Source organism: Lonchura striata, chromosome 1A (assembly GCF_050655825.1).
Source record: "Lonchura striata isolate lonStrDom1 chromosome 1A, ASM5065582v1, whole genome shotgun sequence".
In the NCBI taxonomy this organism is placed as follows: domain Eukaryota; kingdom Metazoa; phylum Chordata; class Aves; order Passeriformes; family Estrildidae; genus Lonchura; species Lonchura striata.
Window position 1 is genome coordinate 38,815,001 of NC_140741.1, and position 17,500 is coordinate 38,832,500.

General features: G+C 34.9%; 1 protein-coding gene across 45 annotated transcripts in view; it reads right to left on the reverse strand.

Annotated features, from left to right (window-relative positions):
* FOXP2 (forkhead box P2) overlaps positions 1 to 17,500 on the reverse strand; it is a 398,716-nt gene that overhangs the window by 50,473 nt on the left and 330,743 nt on the right. For 27 of the 45 annotated variants that reach the window (XM_085568392.1, XM_085568410.1, XM_085568379.1 and 24 more), the window contains 5 exons: positions 12,457 to 12,594; positions 11,081 to 11,293; positions 9,412 to 9,583; positions 4,535 to 4,748; positions 2,860 to 2,964 (listed from right to left, as the gene is read on the reverse strand). In XM_085568392.1, coding sequence (XP_085424518.1) covers positions 2,860 to 2,964; positions 4,535 to 4,748; positions 9,412 to 9,583; positions 11,081 to 11,293; positions 12,457 to 12,594 — 842 coding nt within the window. Of the gene's footprint in view, positions 1 to 2,859; positions 2,965 to 4,534; positions 4,749 to 9,411; positions 9,584 to 11,080; positions 11,294 to 11,425; positions 11,477 to 12,456; positions 12,595 to 17,500 lie in introns of all 45 variants that reach the window. The other 18 variants (XM_077783445.2, XM_085568414.1, XM_077783446.2 and 15 more) reach the window with 10 other exon arrangements.

Genomic DNA, 17,500 nt, shown 5'->3' on the forward strand with positions numbered 1-17,500 from the left:
AGCAAAGTTATGAGTTTTCATAAGCATTTTGACACTTATTAAATCATGTCAGGGTCCAAAATTTTCCTTAAATTTTGTCATCTTTTTTCTAGCTATGTAGTGACATTTTCTGATTTGTTATTAAATGCTGAACCATTTTTTAAGCTAAAAACTGTTTTTACTCAGTAGTCAAAGTGATCTTACATGCATGAGCACCTGTAAGTTAATACCATCTTACAAAGACAGAAATATAAACCATGGGTTTGTGTCTGTAGTTGAGGGATACCAAAGAAAGCATATGGGTTTAGGCTTTGACAGATATACAGAAATTTACCAAGAAGAAGATTTGCTGTACTTTCTTGAAACCATTGCATGTTTCTAAGCATTAATCTAGTTTCACTTAATGTGAAACTTCTTGAGCCATTCAGAATACCTGAAAAGGATTGTACCTAATTGGCATGTCCTCAAATTACGTTAAAAACAGAAACACTTTTGATTGGATAGGAAAAAAGAGGTGATGGTGAAAGTGGCTTTTTGTAGCTTTAAGTTATTTATTGGAAATTATTCGTCACCACCCTAAATCATCTCCCTGATTAGACAAGTGAAGCCAAACTGGTCTTTTCTGCCCTAATCTTCTTTCTTGGAGCCTCTGCTTGTTTTTCTTTTTCTATATCAAGCTGCTAGGTAAACTATTTTCTGAGCAGAAGTTGCAGGTCACTTCATAAACCAGGCACTCTTCAAAGTCGTTGTAAGCATATTACGGAAATACAGACTACTAGACTGGGGTAGAGTACCTTATTAATATTTCATTTTGGTACAATATACTTGCATTAACTCTCTCAACACAGGTATCATATTGTTTCAAGTCAGAGAACCTGAAACATTGCAACCAAGATTAGGCTAAGAGCAAAGCCTTGAAAACTACAGCCATTAGTCCTGTCATCCCCTATAAAGTTAATGGGTTGGAAAAATGGTCAATCTTTGGACTAAAAGTTGATATTTAATTGAAAGAAAATGTTTTTTAATTGTAATGGGGATTTTGCATTAGCGTGAACATGAAAAGATACTAAAGGATCTAATGCAACATTATGTATTGATTTCCACCTTAAAGCTAGTGTAAAATGAGGAAATATTTCTATTTCATAAACAAACTCTCCTATTCAGCATCATGAATTCTTATTTGTTTTACAGGCACAGTAAACAGACTTGAATGAAAAGAAGAAATAACAAAGTATTCTCAGACAGCTTCTGCTGATGTATAGGACAAAAAGCCATGACACTGCTGCAAACCCTGATTGCTTCTGCATCAGAGTTATCAAGATGTTATGTGTCACTTTCACATTTTCCAGGGTTATTTGGTTGAGGAAAGCAAGAGCATCTGTAAAACTGGCACTACACTGCCTTAATCAAAATGGTTTTACTGATCATGGATTATAACAAGAGACCTGACATAATGGATGTGCAAAGTCTGCCCAAAGAATTAGCATCACTATAGGCTAGATGGATGGACGTATTCAGGAAATGTAGTTTTTCTTGAAAAGGAAAATGCTTAAGCTAAATGAGTTTAAATTCTTATTATTAATAATACTTGGAACACTACATTGAATTTGGGAGATTTCATTTTCCTTTTAATACAAACTTATGTAAATCAGGTTCTTTTAAATCCTATACAGTTTTGTTTAATAATAAGCCATTGTTTTGACATTCCACTTAATGCACTAATAAACAAAAATTTGTCAGGAGTGATACCTCCATACAATTTGTAAGTCAGTGTAAGTTACTTAATTTAAAACTGAAAGACAGAGAAAGCATTGCAAATACTTTATGAATAGTATTGCCATAATTCTATTATAAAAGTTATTGTAATACTGAACAGTTATGGTCTGCTGTTAAGGTGCTTCTGTTATATACCCCATAGTTTGCCATTTGTAAACACATCTTTTGATGTTTCTGCCAACATCCTGGCAACAAAGCAGTGCAATTTCAAATGAGCTAATTAACTTAATTGTTGATGAAGCATGAAACAGTTCATTCACCCTGTTAGCTGCACCATGACAACATAAGAGTCTCAGCCCCTGAAGTTACTCATCTATATAAGCCTATCTGTAGCTTTCCATTAAGATCTATTGCATGCCAAATGAGTACGGCTCTTCTAACAAAGACCAGTCCATAACGTACATTGGTAGCAAATCAGTGCTGCTGTTGAAGATTGGAATGAACACAGAAATACTAGTAAATACTTTGAAATAAATAAAAAGGAAAAATTGCAGAAACCCATTGCAGTTTGAAGCTGCAGATGAAAAGGAAAAGTCATGTCACTTATTTCCTAAATGCGCTGATTTAGAAAATAGCTGGCTAAACCAAATGCTGAAAAAGCAATGACATCACCTTTCAGTCCTGAAAGGTGCAAACCCACCTGTACACTGTGGGTTTTTTCTATGTATCGTGTGAACATGTAAGAATAAAAGCAAAAATAGTTTAGCAAGTGAGAGTTAAATGGTCATGCTTAGGCCCTTGTGCTTTTTTATTTATACTATACACAGTAATTCCCACTTCATACAAACTGTCAGAATTTAAAATGTGCTTTTTCATACTCCTACTATCCCATATAAAATCTAAAGCATCTCTTCAAATTTTCTGAGGCTCCATTTCAGTAAAGGATAAGAGGATTAAACACTGTGCTATTGAAAGGCCTGCGAAAGTGTTCGACATGAAAGAAAGGATAACAATTTGACCCTCTGCCGATAGCCTCGATTAACCAGTTGCTTGAAATACACACAAAAAAAATCTCTGATATGGTTTACAGTAAAACTTTGTTTGCTGTCTTTCACTTTCCCATGCCTTGAATAATTTTGCACCAATGAATAAAAATCCACCTACTTTAAAAATTGTCCAAAATCTTCACAAACGCTTTCACAGCCAGGCCATTTGCAAACTCCATGACCATAGAGAGTATGGGAGGCCCCAGTCTCCTCATGTGACGAGCTGCAGCAAAAGAATAAGGCATCAGATTCATCTCAAAAGCCATAATCGTTGGAGGCTGCTAGCGCCTGTCAGGTTACGATCAGTGACAAACAGGTCAAAACAGGTCAATTTAGCTCAGAGCAGTCAGAAAAATTTAATCGTTCTATTGAATAGTTCAACTGCCAAGGCTAGATGATGTTCCAATTAGAGAAGAAATAGAGCCAAAGATGACTGTTAATAAAGGATGAAAAACTAAGATGACTGTATAATACCATATGCTAATTGTGCCATATGACCTTGGTGTAACATTTACCTATAAATAAAAAATACACTCAGAACTGATCAATTCTGAGTATAAATATTGAAGACTGACAGTCAGAATTCCTGAATATTGTGAATGTTCAAAAAATTTTTAATTTTCTGCTCAATGTGTATAAAAATAAAGTTGCATCCATTAATAAATATTTTTGTTCACAAGCATTGCTTTCATTAACTATGTGGCTTCATAAAAATCCCTAGTTGTACTCCATGCCTTTTTCTGGAACCTCTGCAATTGTTTGATCCCTGATGAGTTATCAAAGAAATTCAGGGAATTATTCCATGGATGTGACATCCTGAAGCAAAGAACCATTCTGTGAGATACAACCACAAAAATGATACTAAATAAAAGTACTACTACAACCGTATTCAAATTTTTAAATAACACAAAATAATGATTGAAAACTGTTCTCACAGTCATATGAGCATGAGAGACACTTAAATCATACTCTCATAAGTATTAAAATAATTAAATGAAAAATTTATTTGAAAAGAAAATTACTTAAAATTTAGGTTATATAGATACAATTAAATTTAATCTTATATTGAGATCATCTATATCTCACTATACTATATACTATATATTTACTGGTGTTACAGATACTATATACTCTTCTATTTAATCCATTACTTGAAATTAAGGAATAGTAAATAATATATGTCAATGTGTCTAAAAAGAATTTTAACTTCATCCATATGATGAAATTCCACTAACAACATAGAAAATTTGTAGGAAATATGTCAACTTCATCACTGTCACACATAAAAGACAGAAAATTTAGTCGTTCTTTTCACAAGAAACAAACATGAGAGATGCTTTAATCTGCTGTTTTGGAGCACTTTTAATATAGAATCTTTGCACTGAATTGCAGTCTTGACAACTCATATAGATGTACTTTGTCAATGAAACCAGGATTGTGATTAAACAGCAAGGGCCTGACTGCCAGGAGTGTTAAACATGAATCAAACTATGCACCTACAAATGTGCATTTACACCAGCCCACTTGATTCTGTGATTAACTTTTACCCAATCTACCATAAGTTCATGAGTTATACAACCACATGCAGGTAATTTTGTTGGGTCTGCACAGTTAGACATCATTACTGAAAAATTATGCCCTATTGATAAACAATTCTGGAAAATCAGGTTTCCACGATCTTTTAAGTAACATCTATTAAGTGCTATTTTTTGATTGGAAATTATGTGACTTAAGATGTTATACAACCGCTTCACGTCAAATGATAAGCACAGTTGAAATCTCATCAGAATTACCTGTCTCGCCTTGCATTTAGAACTGAAGACTGTCCATTCACTATGGAATGATGAGTTATTGGTGGTGATGCTTTGGAAGTGGTGGAGGAGGTAGTAGAGGAGGAATTGTTAGTAGTGAGGTCTAGCCCTCCATGTTTAATGCCATTGTCTTCCATACTGTGAACTCCAGTCACTTCTTTCCATAACTGCTGAATCTCAGCAGGACTTAAGCCAGCTATAAAATGAAAGAGAGCCCCACTAATATAACAAAATAAAGATTTTCATATAATGAGCTCAGTGTTATTAATGGATTAATGCCAACAATAAAGCTGATGCTGTTTTACCAGCACAATCAACATGTAGTAAAACATAAAGTCATAAATTCATAAATCCATAAATTCATAAACATAAAACAAAAGAGAGCTTAAACCTGCTCCCTACTTCACTTGCTGCCTGGAAACTTGTAGTTTCCAGGATTCATCCTTGGTCACAAAAAGCATGTTGAATGTATTGATACATATGTGTTAGGGTTGTCTGACTCAAGTTTGCATGAAGTCATGGAAACCTACAGTACAATATGCTTCTGCCTGAAGTAAAGACTTCAAAACACAGGCAAGAGAAGGGCTGTGAGCCATTCTCTTATCTTGCCACTGAAAATGCAGTTAAGATAGGAAACCAGATTTTCAAAGATGAAGAGCTCATCAGAAATATATACACATTCTGTCACTGCCAGACTTTGTAAGTTTGACGTATCACTTTGGAAAAATACTAGATTAAATGCAGAAAATAATATGAAGCCCAGAGATCTTGTGATTTCAAAGCCAGGTTCTTCAGCCTGACATGGTTTGTTCTAGAGATATCTCAAAATCTGTCTTCTCTATTTCATCTCAACAACCGAAATTAGGTAACACATAGTTGTGGTACCTAGATCTGCTGGAATGAAAAACATTCAAAATGCTGATGTTGTTTGAATTAAAATATTGTGCTTTTTTTTTATTTAATGAAAGAGCTCACATTTCTGATTCTGAAAAGTACTAGAAAGCATCTGTTCATTCAGGTTGATAAGATGCAGCAGAAAAATGTAAAGACTTTTTTATTGTTTGGCAGATCTATTTATCTGATAATGCTTTATTTTGAGAACATACAAACTCAGACTACTGAACAAGATTCAACAAAAAATTATGAAGAAAGCACAGGAAGTTCTTTAATTCTTTTCAGTAGCTATCTCACCATGACATATTCAAAGCTATTAAAAATAGTTGTGTAGTTATTTACAGCAATATTAATTTCTGGAGGAAGTATGGAAACAAAGTGGGTGGAGGATATTTTTTTTTAAATTATGAAACAAGGTCATTTTTAGACTACTGCTTTGAGTCTTGTTTCTTTATCTTGGATACCAACACCCATTGGCAAACTCAGCTAAAGAAAAAGTCAAAAAGAGTTGATTGCAAGTCCTAAAACTGAACTTTATACCATATTTGTATAGAAAAACCCGAGGTTTTAAGGAAGCAAGCAAAGAAGCCAGGCTCTAATTTATTGCATTAGAGAGATGGGTAACAGGAATGATGGTAATACTGGTTGTAATTGTTTAATGAAGATAAGTAATTACAGCTGAGTTCATGAGGTATGCTCCAGCGACACTGCAAAAAAACCACTTTAGTGTTGTAAATAACAGTTACCTGCAAATGTAATCACAAATCAAAATGAAATAATGTATTCATTTAGATGGCATGATATACAAAGTACATTATTTACTTCAAAGTCTTCCTCCTGCTTAAAAAAAAATAAACTAATTCTGTACTGAAAAAAAACCCAACAAATCCAAGAATAAAACCATCTGTTTAGGTAATCAGATAGTGAGAGGAATTTAATTTGAAATCATTAAACTCTGGGTGCTGTGTGATCTAAGAGTGACGGCAGGGGCTGGGAGCAGCTGCAGCAATGGTCCCTCCCATGGGCGGGCACGTCCTGCCTGGCTGGTCCCACCCCAGCTCACCTAGGGGTGTTTTAAAGCAGAAAGGAATTTCTCTCTAGCTCAGGCTGGTTAATTTTATCACTTCTTCAGACGACCCTGAAAGGCTGCCTTTCAGGATAAAAAGGATTACAGGCAGGCTCTTAAAAAGTATAAAGTTAATAAGCGGATTTGTAATTAATTGTAAATTATGGCAATTTTGTGATTTCTGTGTCTAAAAAAATCCAACTCTTTTTACTAGAGGCTTATGAAATGGCTGACAGACATTTCAGTCTGGATGTAAAAGTAGGGTAAGTTTTAAAGTTTCAAAGGCTGTGACAATCCTTAAAATGCCCTCCCCACAATATATTTAAGGGGAAAGGATCAAAAAGAGGACCAAGAGTGAAATAAAAATTATGATCTATAATAAAAAGGTCATATACTGATTTCCTATGAAATTTACAAACACTAAGAATTTGTGGATTTTAATATTACTTTTGTAATTATTTTAACTTCTACCTACTGTATTTTTATGTTTCAATAAATGTTTAATAAAACCACCACTTATAAAAACCATCCATTTTTCCTTTTCCAAGATGTACCAATCAAGACTTGGGGTTTTGGTGGTTTTTTGTTTGTTTAGTTTGTTTGGGTTTTTTTTACTGCTGTAATTTACAGTTCATTGCATTTAACTAGCATCAAGGCAGCAATACATGGAAATAACTCACAGCAGATCACTGTTTTGGATACAGCATAGTGAAGACCTGGTCATAAAATAGATGCTAAAACATCTATTGCATCTTATTTGTGATACCTGACCATCAAGAAAATACGGGAAACATTCCTGTTCCTTACAGAAACTATACTTGAAGAAAATACTGTTTACATATGCAAACCTCACAGCTGTATTTGTAAGATCTATTTTTCACACCTTGCCAATAATGATTTGAGGTTTACGGGACTCTTTATGACCAATAACTTATAAACACAAATACCTTCAGTCATCCATGTAACTGAGAAAACTGGATGGATGCATATAAAATATTTGTGTAACACATGTAAATCCTTCTGCATAGCTATCTTATATCTCTCAGAGCACAGTAGAAGCAGAAAATCATACTTTTACCACATCTAGTGGTTTCCTTAATTCAAAAGCGGTTGCCTTAATTCAATTCTGAAGGTTTAATTTAAATATGGAAGAAATAAATACTTGTATGTAGTTCATTATTAGGAAAAAACATCAAGGCAAAAGCAAAAAAAGAGATTAATTTCCTTCTACAATAACAATCCATATATATTTTAACTATAATATTTTGTAATTTCTTATTTCTTTATTATCAATCTTTTTTGTTATAGTTCAGTTGGACTTAATTGAGTAAAAGAAAGGTCTTTAAAAGAACTGTTTCCTCTTAAAAACTATTAAAAAGGGTGTTTTTTTTCTCTGTTTTTATACTAGCAGATGAATGAATGTTGTATTAAAATAATGAATATCAATGCAATTAGGTAGGAGTGTTGAGTGAAATCTATGGGGATAACTTAATGTGAGAGAAAACCTGAGGAATTCCTCTAGCAACAGATGGCACAAGAGGAGATTGCAAAAGGTGAAGCAGTTCAGAGGGAAGCTGTGTTTCATGCTTTTTTTGACTCTGGTCCAAGCCAATCATACAGGAAGAAACCAGCATTACCACTCTCATCTCCAGATTTATGAATCAACTTGTCTCCCCACCACTATTCTATTTGGTGTAATAGGACTCATTTTCATTGTAGCCTTCACAACTTTAGGTATGCTTGTGTCAAAGCTTTTTTACACAACTTTTTACACAATGAAATTAACACATTTATTTGTAATCTCTGATTTTCCGGTAGTTTAGGTTTATTTTTTTGTTTGTTTAGGTTTGGGGTTTGGGGATTTTTAGATCATTATCTATAACCTGTGTACTCTGCTTTTGCTCATTGGATTTCTGAGGCTTGGATTTCATAATAGTTATCTGGTGGAGGAACAAGTTACATGCATAAAGACCAATTTAAAATAATGTTACCTGTCATGAACATAGTCTAAACAATGCTCATTTCAGGACTGGGATATCAGAGATCACATTATTGCATAATTTTATGATAGACACTTAGCTCAACTCTCTATGGTAAAACAAACAGAAAAACATACCTCACAGGTTAGAGACAGAGTCCCCTTTAACTCAAAATGCAAGCAGCATTTATCTCCATGCCAATTTATGTTTCAAAAGTGTGTGCCCTATATTCTTTCAAGTAGTAGAGTTTGAGCTCATTTTCATCATCGAGAAATCCTAATCTAAGTGACAAAAGGAATTTTTTTTTCAAAGTCTTCACGGTTATTTGTCAGTCAAAATTCATTACTATTGGAAACACCACCTTCAAAACTTGTTGTTCTATATAACCTATTTAATACAAAGGAATAGAAGAGAAAATAAATCCTAAGGCTTGTCCCAAAATTCACTTGTCATAAATTGATGATTCAAAGTGCTTTCCAATGCCAAAGATTTTATTTTCTTATAAGAAAAAGAAAAGAAAGTGAGCTTTTGAATGGCTTTAATATCACTGTTGGATGTATTTTATACCTGTTTGTTTATATTAAATGAAATAACATTCCACTAAATCGGATTTCAGTGCTTCCTCACAGAAAAGTAATGATTCTTGAATTGTACTGCTACTAGAAATTGTTTTCAGCACATAAACTCAACAAATATGCACCTTCCATCTAGGAAAAAACTCTAAAAATCAGCCTTTGTTTTTCCAAAAGTATATGCTGTAAAATTTATCAGTGTCCAGAAAATTTAGTAGTATGAATAATAAAGTTTCAATTACAAAATATGCTTAAGTGTCATAATAGGAAATTTCTGAAGTTCAGATGCAAATGGAATAGTTAAAAAGTGAATTTAGAAATTTCTCCAATCATATATTACTGAAATACCTTGTGGCAGAGACTGGACAGGAAGAGCAGATTGGCCAGGTGGGATGGAAATGAGTCCCTGACGCTGAAGGTTCAGCAGATGTTGCTGCTGCTGAAGTTGTTGCATCTGGAGGAGCTGCTGCTGGAAGACAAGCTGCTGGGCTGCCAACTGCTGCTGCTGCTGCTGCTGCTGCTACAAAGAGAATGGGGGGAAAAAAAAGAAAAAGCAAATGCAGCAAAAAGTAAAGTGCGCAGTAAAGGCTAGAAAGCCAGAAATATAAAATCATCTTCTTTCTTTTTAATCTCAGTTATTAAATAATAATGCTATTTGTAGAATACTTAGGCAGTGAAAGTGTTTGAAATTTTCTATTATATTCATTTAAGCTATTAGGTTTTAGGGAAAATGGCAAGATACACTTAACGACACACTAAAGAAAAGGGTCAAGATAAAGTATATAACAGCTGTTTCAAATAAAAAAAAAGCTCAGCTCATGGCAGATGATAACAAATTTATCTATGCTAAATGTATAACTTTTTACAGCAGCCTGTGATTTGAAGGCACTCTTGTTTTTCCAATTGACTAAGTTTGGTCTGCAGTGGCCCATGAACATGGTCTCCAGTGATCTATTAGTAAACTGGGATGTAGCCTTCCTTTCCCCGGCCTGTTAGCTCACTCTCTTTTCATGTTGGAATATATTACAAGGAGCATGGCATTCAAGGCAACGAAATGCCCTATTACAGAGCAAAAGTACAGGTTTCAATTTTGTGAGGCATTTCAAGACAAACTTGAGTCCACAAAGACTCAGGAGGGTATGAGAAGGCAGTCACACTTCAGAAAAAGACAAGCTGCTGTGGAAGACCTTTCCTTTCTAGTTTAGGGAAAAGAGAAACTTCTGATGCGCTCACTGGAAAACAGACTGCATAATGGAGCAAGTCATGTGGATTGCCCAGAGCCTCCGGAGAAATAAGGGAGCAATTTCTATTCCGTAGTTGATGGCTGTCTGAAATTCTATTCACAAATCCAAACAGAAACAAAGCCTCAGGAGGTCACAACTGCTTCCTCGACGTTTGCATAATGGGCAGCTTGAAGACAACGTCTAGGATACCTGCTGATCAATTTAACTACTTCAACATGTTTTGTTTGTATTCTGTTTATATTCGATGCAGTTTGCTGACAAGTGCAAGCTAGGCCTGAGAAACCCACTTGTCAGGTTGATTTATGAGCACATCAAACTGTAACTTTCTACTCGCCACTTCAAACCTACAGTAGCAGTTCATTAATCAGGGGCCTATGACTTTGAAATCTGTGCTCAATCGCTCTTTTTCAGCCATGGACTAAATTTGCATGCTCTTTGAGCTGTGCCACTAAGTAAAGTAAGGCTCCTTCCCAACACAGATTGCCTGTGAATACAAGATAATCAGTCCAGAGTCCACCACACAGTTTGTTCTTTGCACACTCAGATTCATTAGTGGACATTAGATGACAGCAGGACTAGACTGCTCAAATCCTATGTCTCAGAAACGGAAGCAGGAGAATTATACCAGCACTGCTATTAAGCCCAGTAAAAATAAAAGAACAAATCTTTGATAGCTGCATCCTTGCTACAGTTAAAGATCTAAACTGGTCTTGTCTTTTCCAAGCTTCTGACAGCTCAGACTAGTATGCATCAGCAAAGGTCTTAGCTCCTACCTCTTTTGCTTGCTTTCCTGGATGCTGTTGCTGCTGCTGCTGCTGCTGCTGCTGCTGTTGTTGCTGCTGCTGCTGCTGCTGTTGTTGCTGTTGTTGCTGCTGTTGTTGCTGTTGTTGCTGCTGTTGCTGCTGCTGCTGCAAAAGCTGAAGATGTAACTGCTCTTGCTGTTTCTTGTAAAACTCTTGTAGTTGTTGCTGAATAAACCATTTTGACTTTAATAAATAAAGGCAAAAGTTTCAAGTATTATAAATCTCCTAAACTCTTCTAGATTGGCATATGGTAGCGTAGCCATTAAGTATCACCTCATAACAAAAAATGTGATTTGAAGAGGCAGATCTACATACATTTTTTTCCAAGGCGGTTCTGAAATTTTCCAATGCAGATTCCAAAATATCCTAAACAGAAGGGTATAGAAAATCTGTATTCTAAAGGGAATGCAAGAGCCAAATTAACTCCTCAAATAACTATACCTAAGTTCCTTACACGTCCTATATAACAAATCTGAAGCTGCACTCATCCACTTGCAAGAAACCTACAAGTCACTAAGGCCAAACAAAACTGTCTCCTTCTGAGGGAAAAAAAGTAATTAATCTGTCAATCTGCTTAGCAGGATGCTGGATTCACAACTGAAGGTGAATATCCTGTAACAATCATGGTACTGGATATTAAAATGTTTAAACATACAGTTCAGTGACTGAGCTATGACTATGACAAACAGACACATCGTTTTCTGTATGACAATTAAACATGCACCCAAAAATCCACTCTGCATTACACCAAGGCACTGATCACTGACACTATCATTATTGTATGAATAACAAGTTCACCTATTTTGCAATTAGCTGACAGATTTTGTGCTGAGGAAACAGCAACCTCCTCCTCCTTTTTAGCCTTGTCTGGGACAAATTTTTAGTATGTAAAAAAAACAAAATAGAAAACCTTTTCCCTTGATAAAACAAGCTGTTAAGCTGAAATTTCATAACTGCATACCATTTATGTTGCTAAAAGGAACACTACAGTGTTATGAATTTTAAAGCAACAATTATCTACAACTCTATTTGCACTTCCTTTGGCAGGTCTACAATTAAAATTTGCCTAAGTGCTTGAAAATTTAAACATCAATTTGTTTGGTATTTGTAATGCATCTGCCACTGCTGCTGTTGCTGGTTTCAACATAATAGTGAATGTTTCAAAGTGTGATTTCACACTTCTGCAATTAAAAAAAATAAATTTGGAGACTGAGAAGTTTCATGTTTATTTTCATTCTTTTTGGTGCAATGAGCAATGAAATATTACAAAGCAAAACCCATAAAATCTGGTTGACATTTGTGTGAATGCCCTGTGCTAACAGTCCAAAGCAGGTAACACACATTACCTGCTGCAACATAACTGCTTGCTGCTGCTGGAGAAGTGCTTGAAGCTGCTGCGGAGACAACACTTGCTGCTGGAGAATCTGCTGCATTTGCTGAGGGGTGATCACCTGGGGAGTCATCATGGCCACTGACACAGGCACCTGCACAGGGAAAGAAAGATATCATCGTCAAACACATTTTACTTTGCCTGCACTACAGCAATACATCTTTTTTATTTTGTACCAAAGACGGACCATAATTTTTTACATAGTATTTATCACTGTAAAGTTCCAGTTCCAGTCAGAATCTGTTATTTTAAGGCCACAGTACTGTGGCACTCTATTTCCAGAGGCATCAGTTTCGATCAGACTCAAGCTTTATGTTTCGCATCTATATATTCCTGCAAGAAATTCAAGCATTGGCTAGTACAAATGTGTATTTAAAAATAAATGATCACATGGCAGGGCTCTCAACACTTCATAATCAATCATCTTATCAAGTGTCATAATGTAACAAATAGAAAAATCTATTGAGACTGTTTTAAAGGATATGATTACGGCAGACAGCAAAATAAATATCTTTAAGCAGTAATGTTTTCCACAATAAAGAAATTTAGCCTAAATTTTTTTTTGCATAACACATCACTTCAGTAGAAGAAAAACTTTCTTGCTCAGCTAGTCTTTTAAGAAGGTCTGATTTATACAGGAATAAAAACGTCATGGACATATCAGAGTACACAGCAAGGACTGCTACCTCAGTCACCTGGTCTTTGCAAAGAGAATCCTGTTCTCAGCATTCCTAACTGAAAAGTGAAAGCTGGGAAACCTTGGCATTAGATTATTAGTTTTCCCACTAAACTTTAAGAATGCATTTCTGTGTAGGTGCTGTTTTGGACATGGCTTTATTTTCCACTTGTTATACAGTGAAATCAAATGTCTGCAAATGCATAAACACCCACATACAACATGCCCTCAGAAATACATACAGGAGTAGGGAAAGACACAGCACGTGTGTTTTATTGTACATGTAGGAGAGAAAAGTCCTACAGAAGAGCCTGGGGTATTTATCGAGTGCTGTTGCAGGCACATAATGTGAGACCATTGCTCCAGCTACCCAGGACACAATCAAACAGCTGTCAGCAAGCCAGGCTTTCCACCCATGAAAAAGCAGCCACTGGCTTGTCTAGAAAAATTAAAATGTTTTTTCTGTATATAATAGCAAGCTGGCATGAAAATACTGCTTTGTGAGATTGTGGGACATTCCAGTCTTCTGTAAATAAGTAAAAATAATATTATTATTAATAAATTCAATCACAAGCCAATTTTAGGAGGAAAAACTCTTCTAATGTTTCTATTACTTGAATCTATCCCAAAAGGCTGTATATTAATTAAACAGAGGAAAAAAGAAACACAAGTCCACTTAAATTTACTTTTAGAAGAAATTACATCATATAATATTACACAGAATATCACTTTTCACACAATTCATCACAGCGTAAACTATGGTCTTAAAACACTGACTAATTAGGAGTCTGAAAGTACACATACCAGCCTTTACTAAAAACTCTGATAATCTTTTGGCAAACATCAAATGAATTTTAAGAAGAAAAATTCTGAAGGTTTTACTCTAAAATACAAATGGAAAAGACAAACCAGATTTCCACTCAGAAACTTGTGGGCAAGAATTTAAGCTCATCTATCCCTGTACTCCTTCCATTATGAACAAAATAATTAAATTCTGAGCAAAGTATATCTGATTTAATTTAGGGATTTATTTTAACATGGAAGTAAGTCCACACTGTAAATGTGCCTGTCTCTCTCCGTGGAGTGCAGACTCACTTTGAGTAGAAACCTAAATGCCAGATGATTAATTCTGGTTGTTACACTTTGTAACATCTAGTTTTGTAGCACTGGAAACATCACATATCTATACAATAACGTTTTATTTTAAGTTTAGCAAGTACTAAAGGTGAGTCAAACAGGTTTTTGCAACTTTAGGATGCACGAGCAAAGAATAAAATTCACTGACTAGAGTGACTATTCAATTCCCTTGGAAGTCACCAAGATCTGAATTTGTCTTGCAACAATTTTATCTCAGTGATGCTATTCAGCTACCACAGGCCAACATATATGAGAAGGCAGAGAGGAAGATGGACACTTTCACAATTAAACTATTAACCTTTAACCCCTGAAAAAATTTCACTAATATTTACATACTTACTATTATATTATGTAACAAAATATAAATATTTTGGTCTAAACTGAGTGAAAATCCACCTAACTCTGTAACTGGCACTGATTTGTTCATACTCTGTGCTAGACACTCCAGCCTGTAAGGCGTTTAGCGAGACTCATGGTACCACAAGAGTACTCTATTCCTCAGTCTGAAATACAGATTCCCCTCCACCAAGCGTATTTTTGTTAGCTTTTGTCTGCTCTTATTTTCCCTCTGTGCATGTTCTCATAAATGGAGACACACCTGCTCTGCAGTACATTCTAATGGCTTCTCTGACAAAATTAGTTTTTCCTGTAATTTTCAACAGTTCAACTGTATGAGCTAGAGAACTGATATACCTGTTTTTCAGGATGATAGACAGAAGCATGAAAAAACTGGCAGTCAAGACCATTATTAAAAATACAGATTTATGTAGATAATATTGCCTTTATAAGAATTTTATGGAATGATACATATGTGTGTATCATACCTGATACATATATTCTTTCCAACAGATAAAGGACAAGGCATTTTGAAAACTGCTTGAAATTTACATGAGCAGAACACATTAAGCAAAGAGATTTCTCTTATTATCATTACATAATATAAATTGGTACATTTCTCAACCTTCAGTGATACACCAGACTGTACTTTATTTCTTACTGGCACAGTGCTACTGTGCTATCTGGGTTAGAAGACTATATGAATGTGGGTCTCAGATTCAGTCAAAGAAAGAAACTGAGAGTTTCTAGCCAGGCAAAAAGCCTGGGAAAGAGCTGGAGAAGAATGTAAATAATTCTTTATCTCTCTTATTTTTCACATTGTTTATAGTTAAGTTCTATCACTGTGTGTCAAGCACTTTGCACCAATGGTGTGCGTTGTTTTCATTTCAGAACCAATGGATTTGGTCCTCACAAAGCTCTGTATAAAAGAGCAGTGTATTTTGAATAAATCGGAGTTTTACTCTCACAGCCTTCTGAGTCAAGTCTCTTCATTCCCGTCCTGCCTCGACAGCAACATATGAAACCTGCTATTTTATGGCCAGTTATATGCATTCAGTATACTTCTTTGATTTAACATCTGTGTTTTCCAAGATTTCTGATCTAATTTTAAAAATGTGTAGCAGAGAGGCCATCTCTGACTCTTTTTCACAGAAATCTCTCAGTGAAGAGATAGGATTGTTCCTTTGAGCAGGCCACAAACTCCCCAGAATTCTTGGTTAAATGTCTTATGAAAAACTAAAGTAACAAAGTAAAATATGATTTATAACTGCAACCTATTTGTTGCTTGGCATCCTCAAAGACACTGAGCTCCTAACTGCCATGATGACTGGCTATGCAATCCTACAAAACACAATGGGTGGGACAGCCTCTGAAGAACACATAAATCTGTTGGACCCATGATGGATCCAGATGGAGGGTCCATCATATTTTTAAATTTCTAATGTTTTTGTTGTAGGCTATCCCCTGTTTTTTGGATTAGCTTATAAATCTTGTTAAAAAAAAATCCAGATATCTAAAGAACAATTTTTAGCACATCTAAATGACACTTCAGGCAAGAACAACTGTAAATTGCTTTATTACTGCATGTGAATGTATAAATTAAAGAAAAGCTATGACTCAAAATGTAAGCATTGATATTGGAAATTAGATAGATGAACATGGATGAAAAAATGAAAACATGGATGAAAATGAATTTTTTTTTCTTTGAAGAATAAAACATCTGGGTTTATCCCAGATCAATTTAATAGAGAAATAGTGGAAACTAAGGCTGTACATTTGACACCACTCTTTTGTTGTACACTAAAAATTCAGCTTTAGCTGTAGAGAAGCTTGCCAGAACTCATCTATAGTTCCTATGAACTAATTGATAATAGGAATCAGAAAAATTTATATATTTACATGTTACCTATAAAATCATATTTTTTATGGCCAAACAAATAGGTAGCCTGCACCTGCAATAAGCTTTGGCATTTTTCAGAAGCCTTAAAAAACTGCACACATATTTTCAAGAAGTGTTGACCAATCTCACCAAGTACAACCAGAAAAGACACATTATTTTCACTTCAAGTTCATTTTATTTTGAAAGTCAGGTACTGAGAATGAAAGCTGCAATAAATCCTTCCCTTAGTTTTCAGTGATTTTGAGGAGAGTCACAAAATCACATATATTAGTCATATTCAGAACCAGTGTAAAGTAGGTAGGAATTATTTCTTTGTTACAGACAGAGGAAACAAGCCACCACCTTTAAGTAATTAATCCAAAATCACATCATATTTTAAGTGACAGATCTGAGAATGGAACTGTTCCATAAGACAAGGCTCTCTGGCTTATTGAAAGATGCGTAATTAAACATTTAATGGAGAATCTTTCTGTAGGATCCTCCTTTCAAAAATAAATGTAGGTGTGAAACTACACATAGTACAGGATCCAGCTTTTCAGCAGGAAAGAATAATTTTAAAAGATGAAACTACTGCATTCCTTCTCCTTCTATTTGGTGTATGTGTAGAGTGTCTACCATAATAATAACCTTTTGAATCTTCCTGGCTCTATGATATTAAAAGAAGCTGAAAATAAACTGAGTGGTATTTGTAAGCTGTTCATAACTAGACAACAAGAATACATAATGATGCCTGTACACTAACAATATATACTGACCAGTTTTATGCAGTTTAGATAAGGTTACAGGCTTCTGAAAACATAAATCTTGAGACAAATTACTAAAGTTTTTCAACAGAGAAACCCTAGCAGGCATGAAACAGGAAAAATAACAAGGTAACAAAGATAGAGCTATTGTGTTCAGGACTCCTGTTTTCCCTGTTTACAGTTGAATTTAATTTATTATTATTAATCT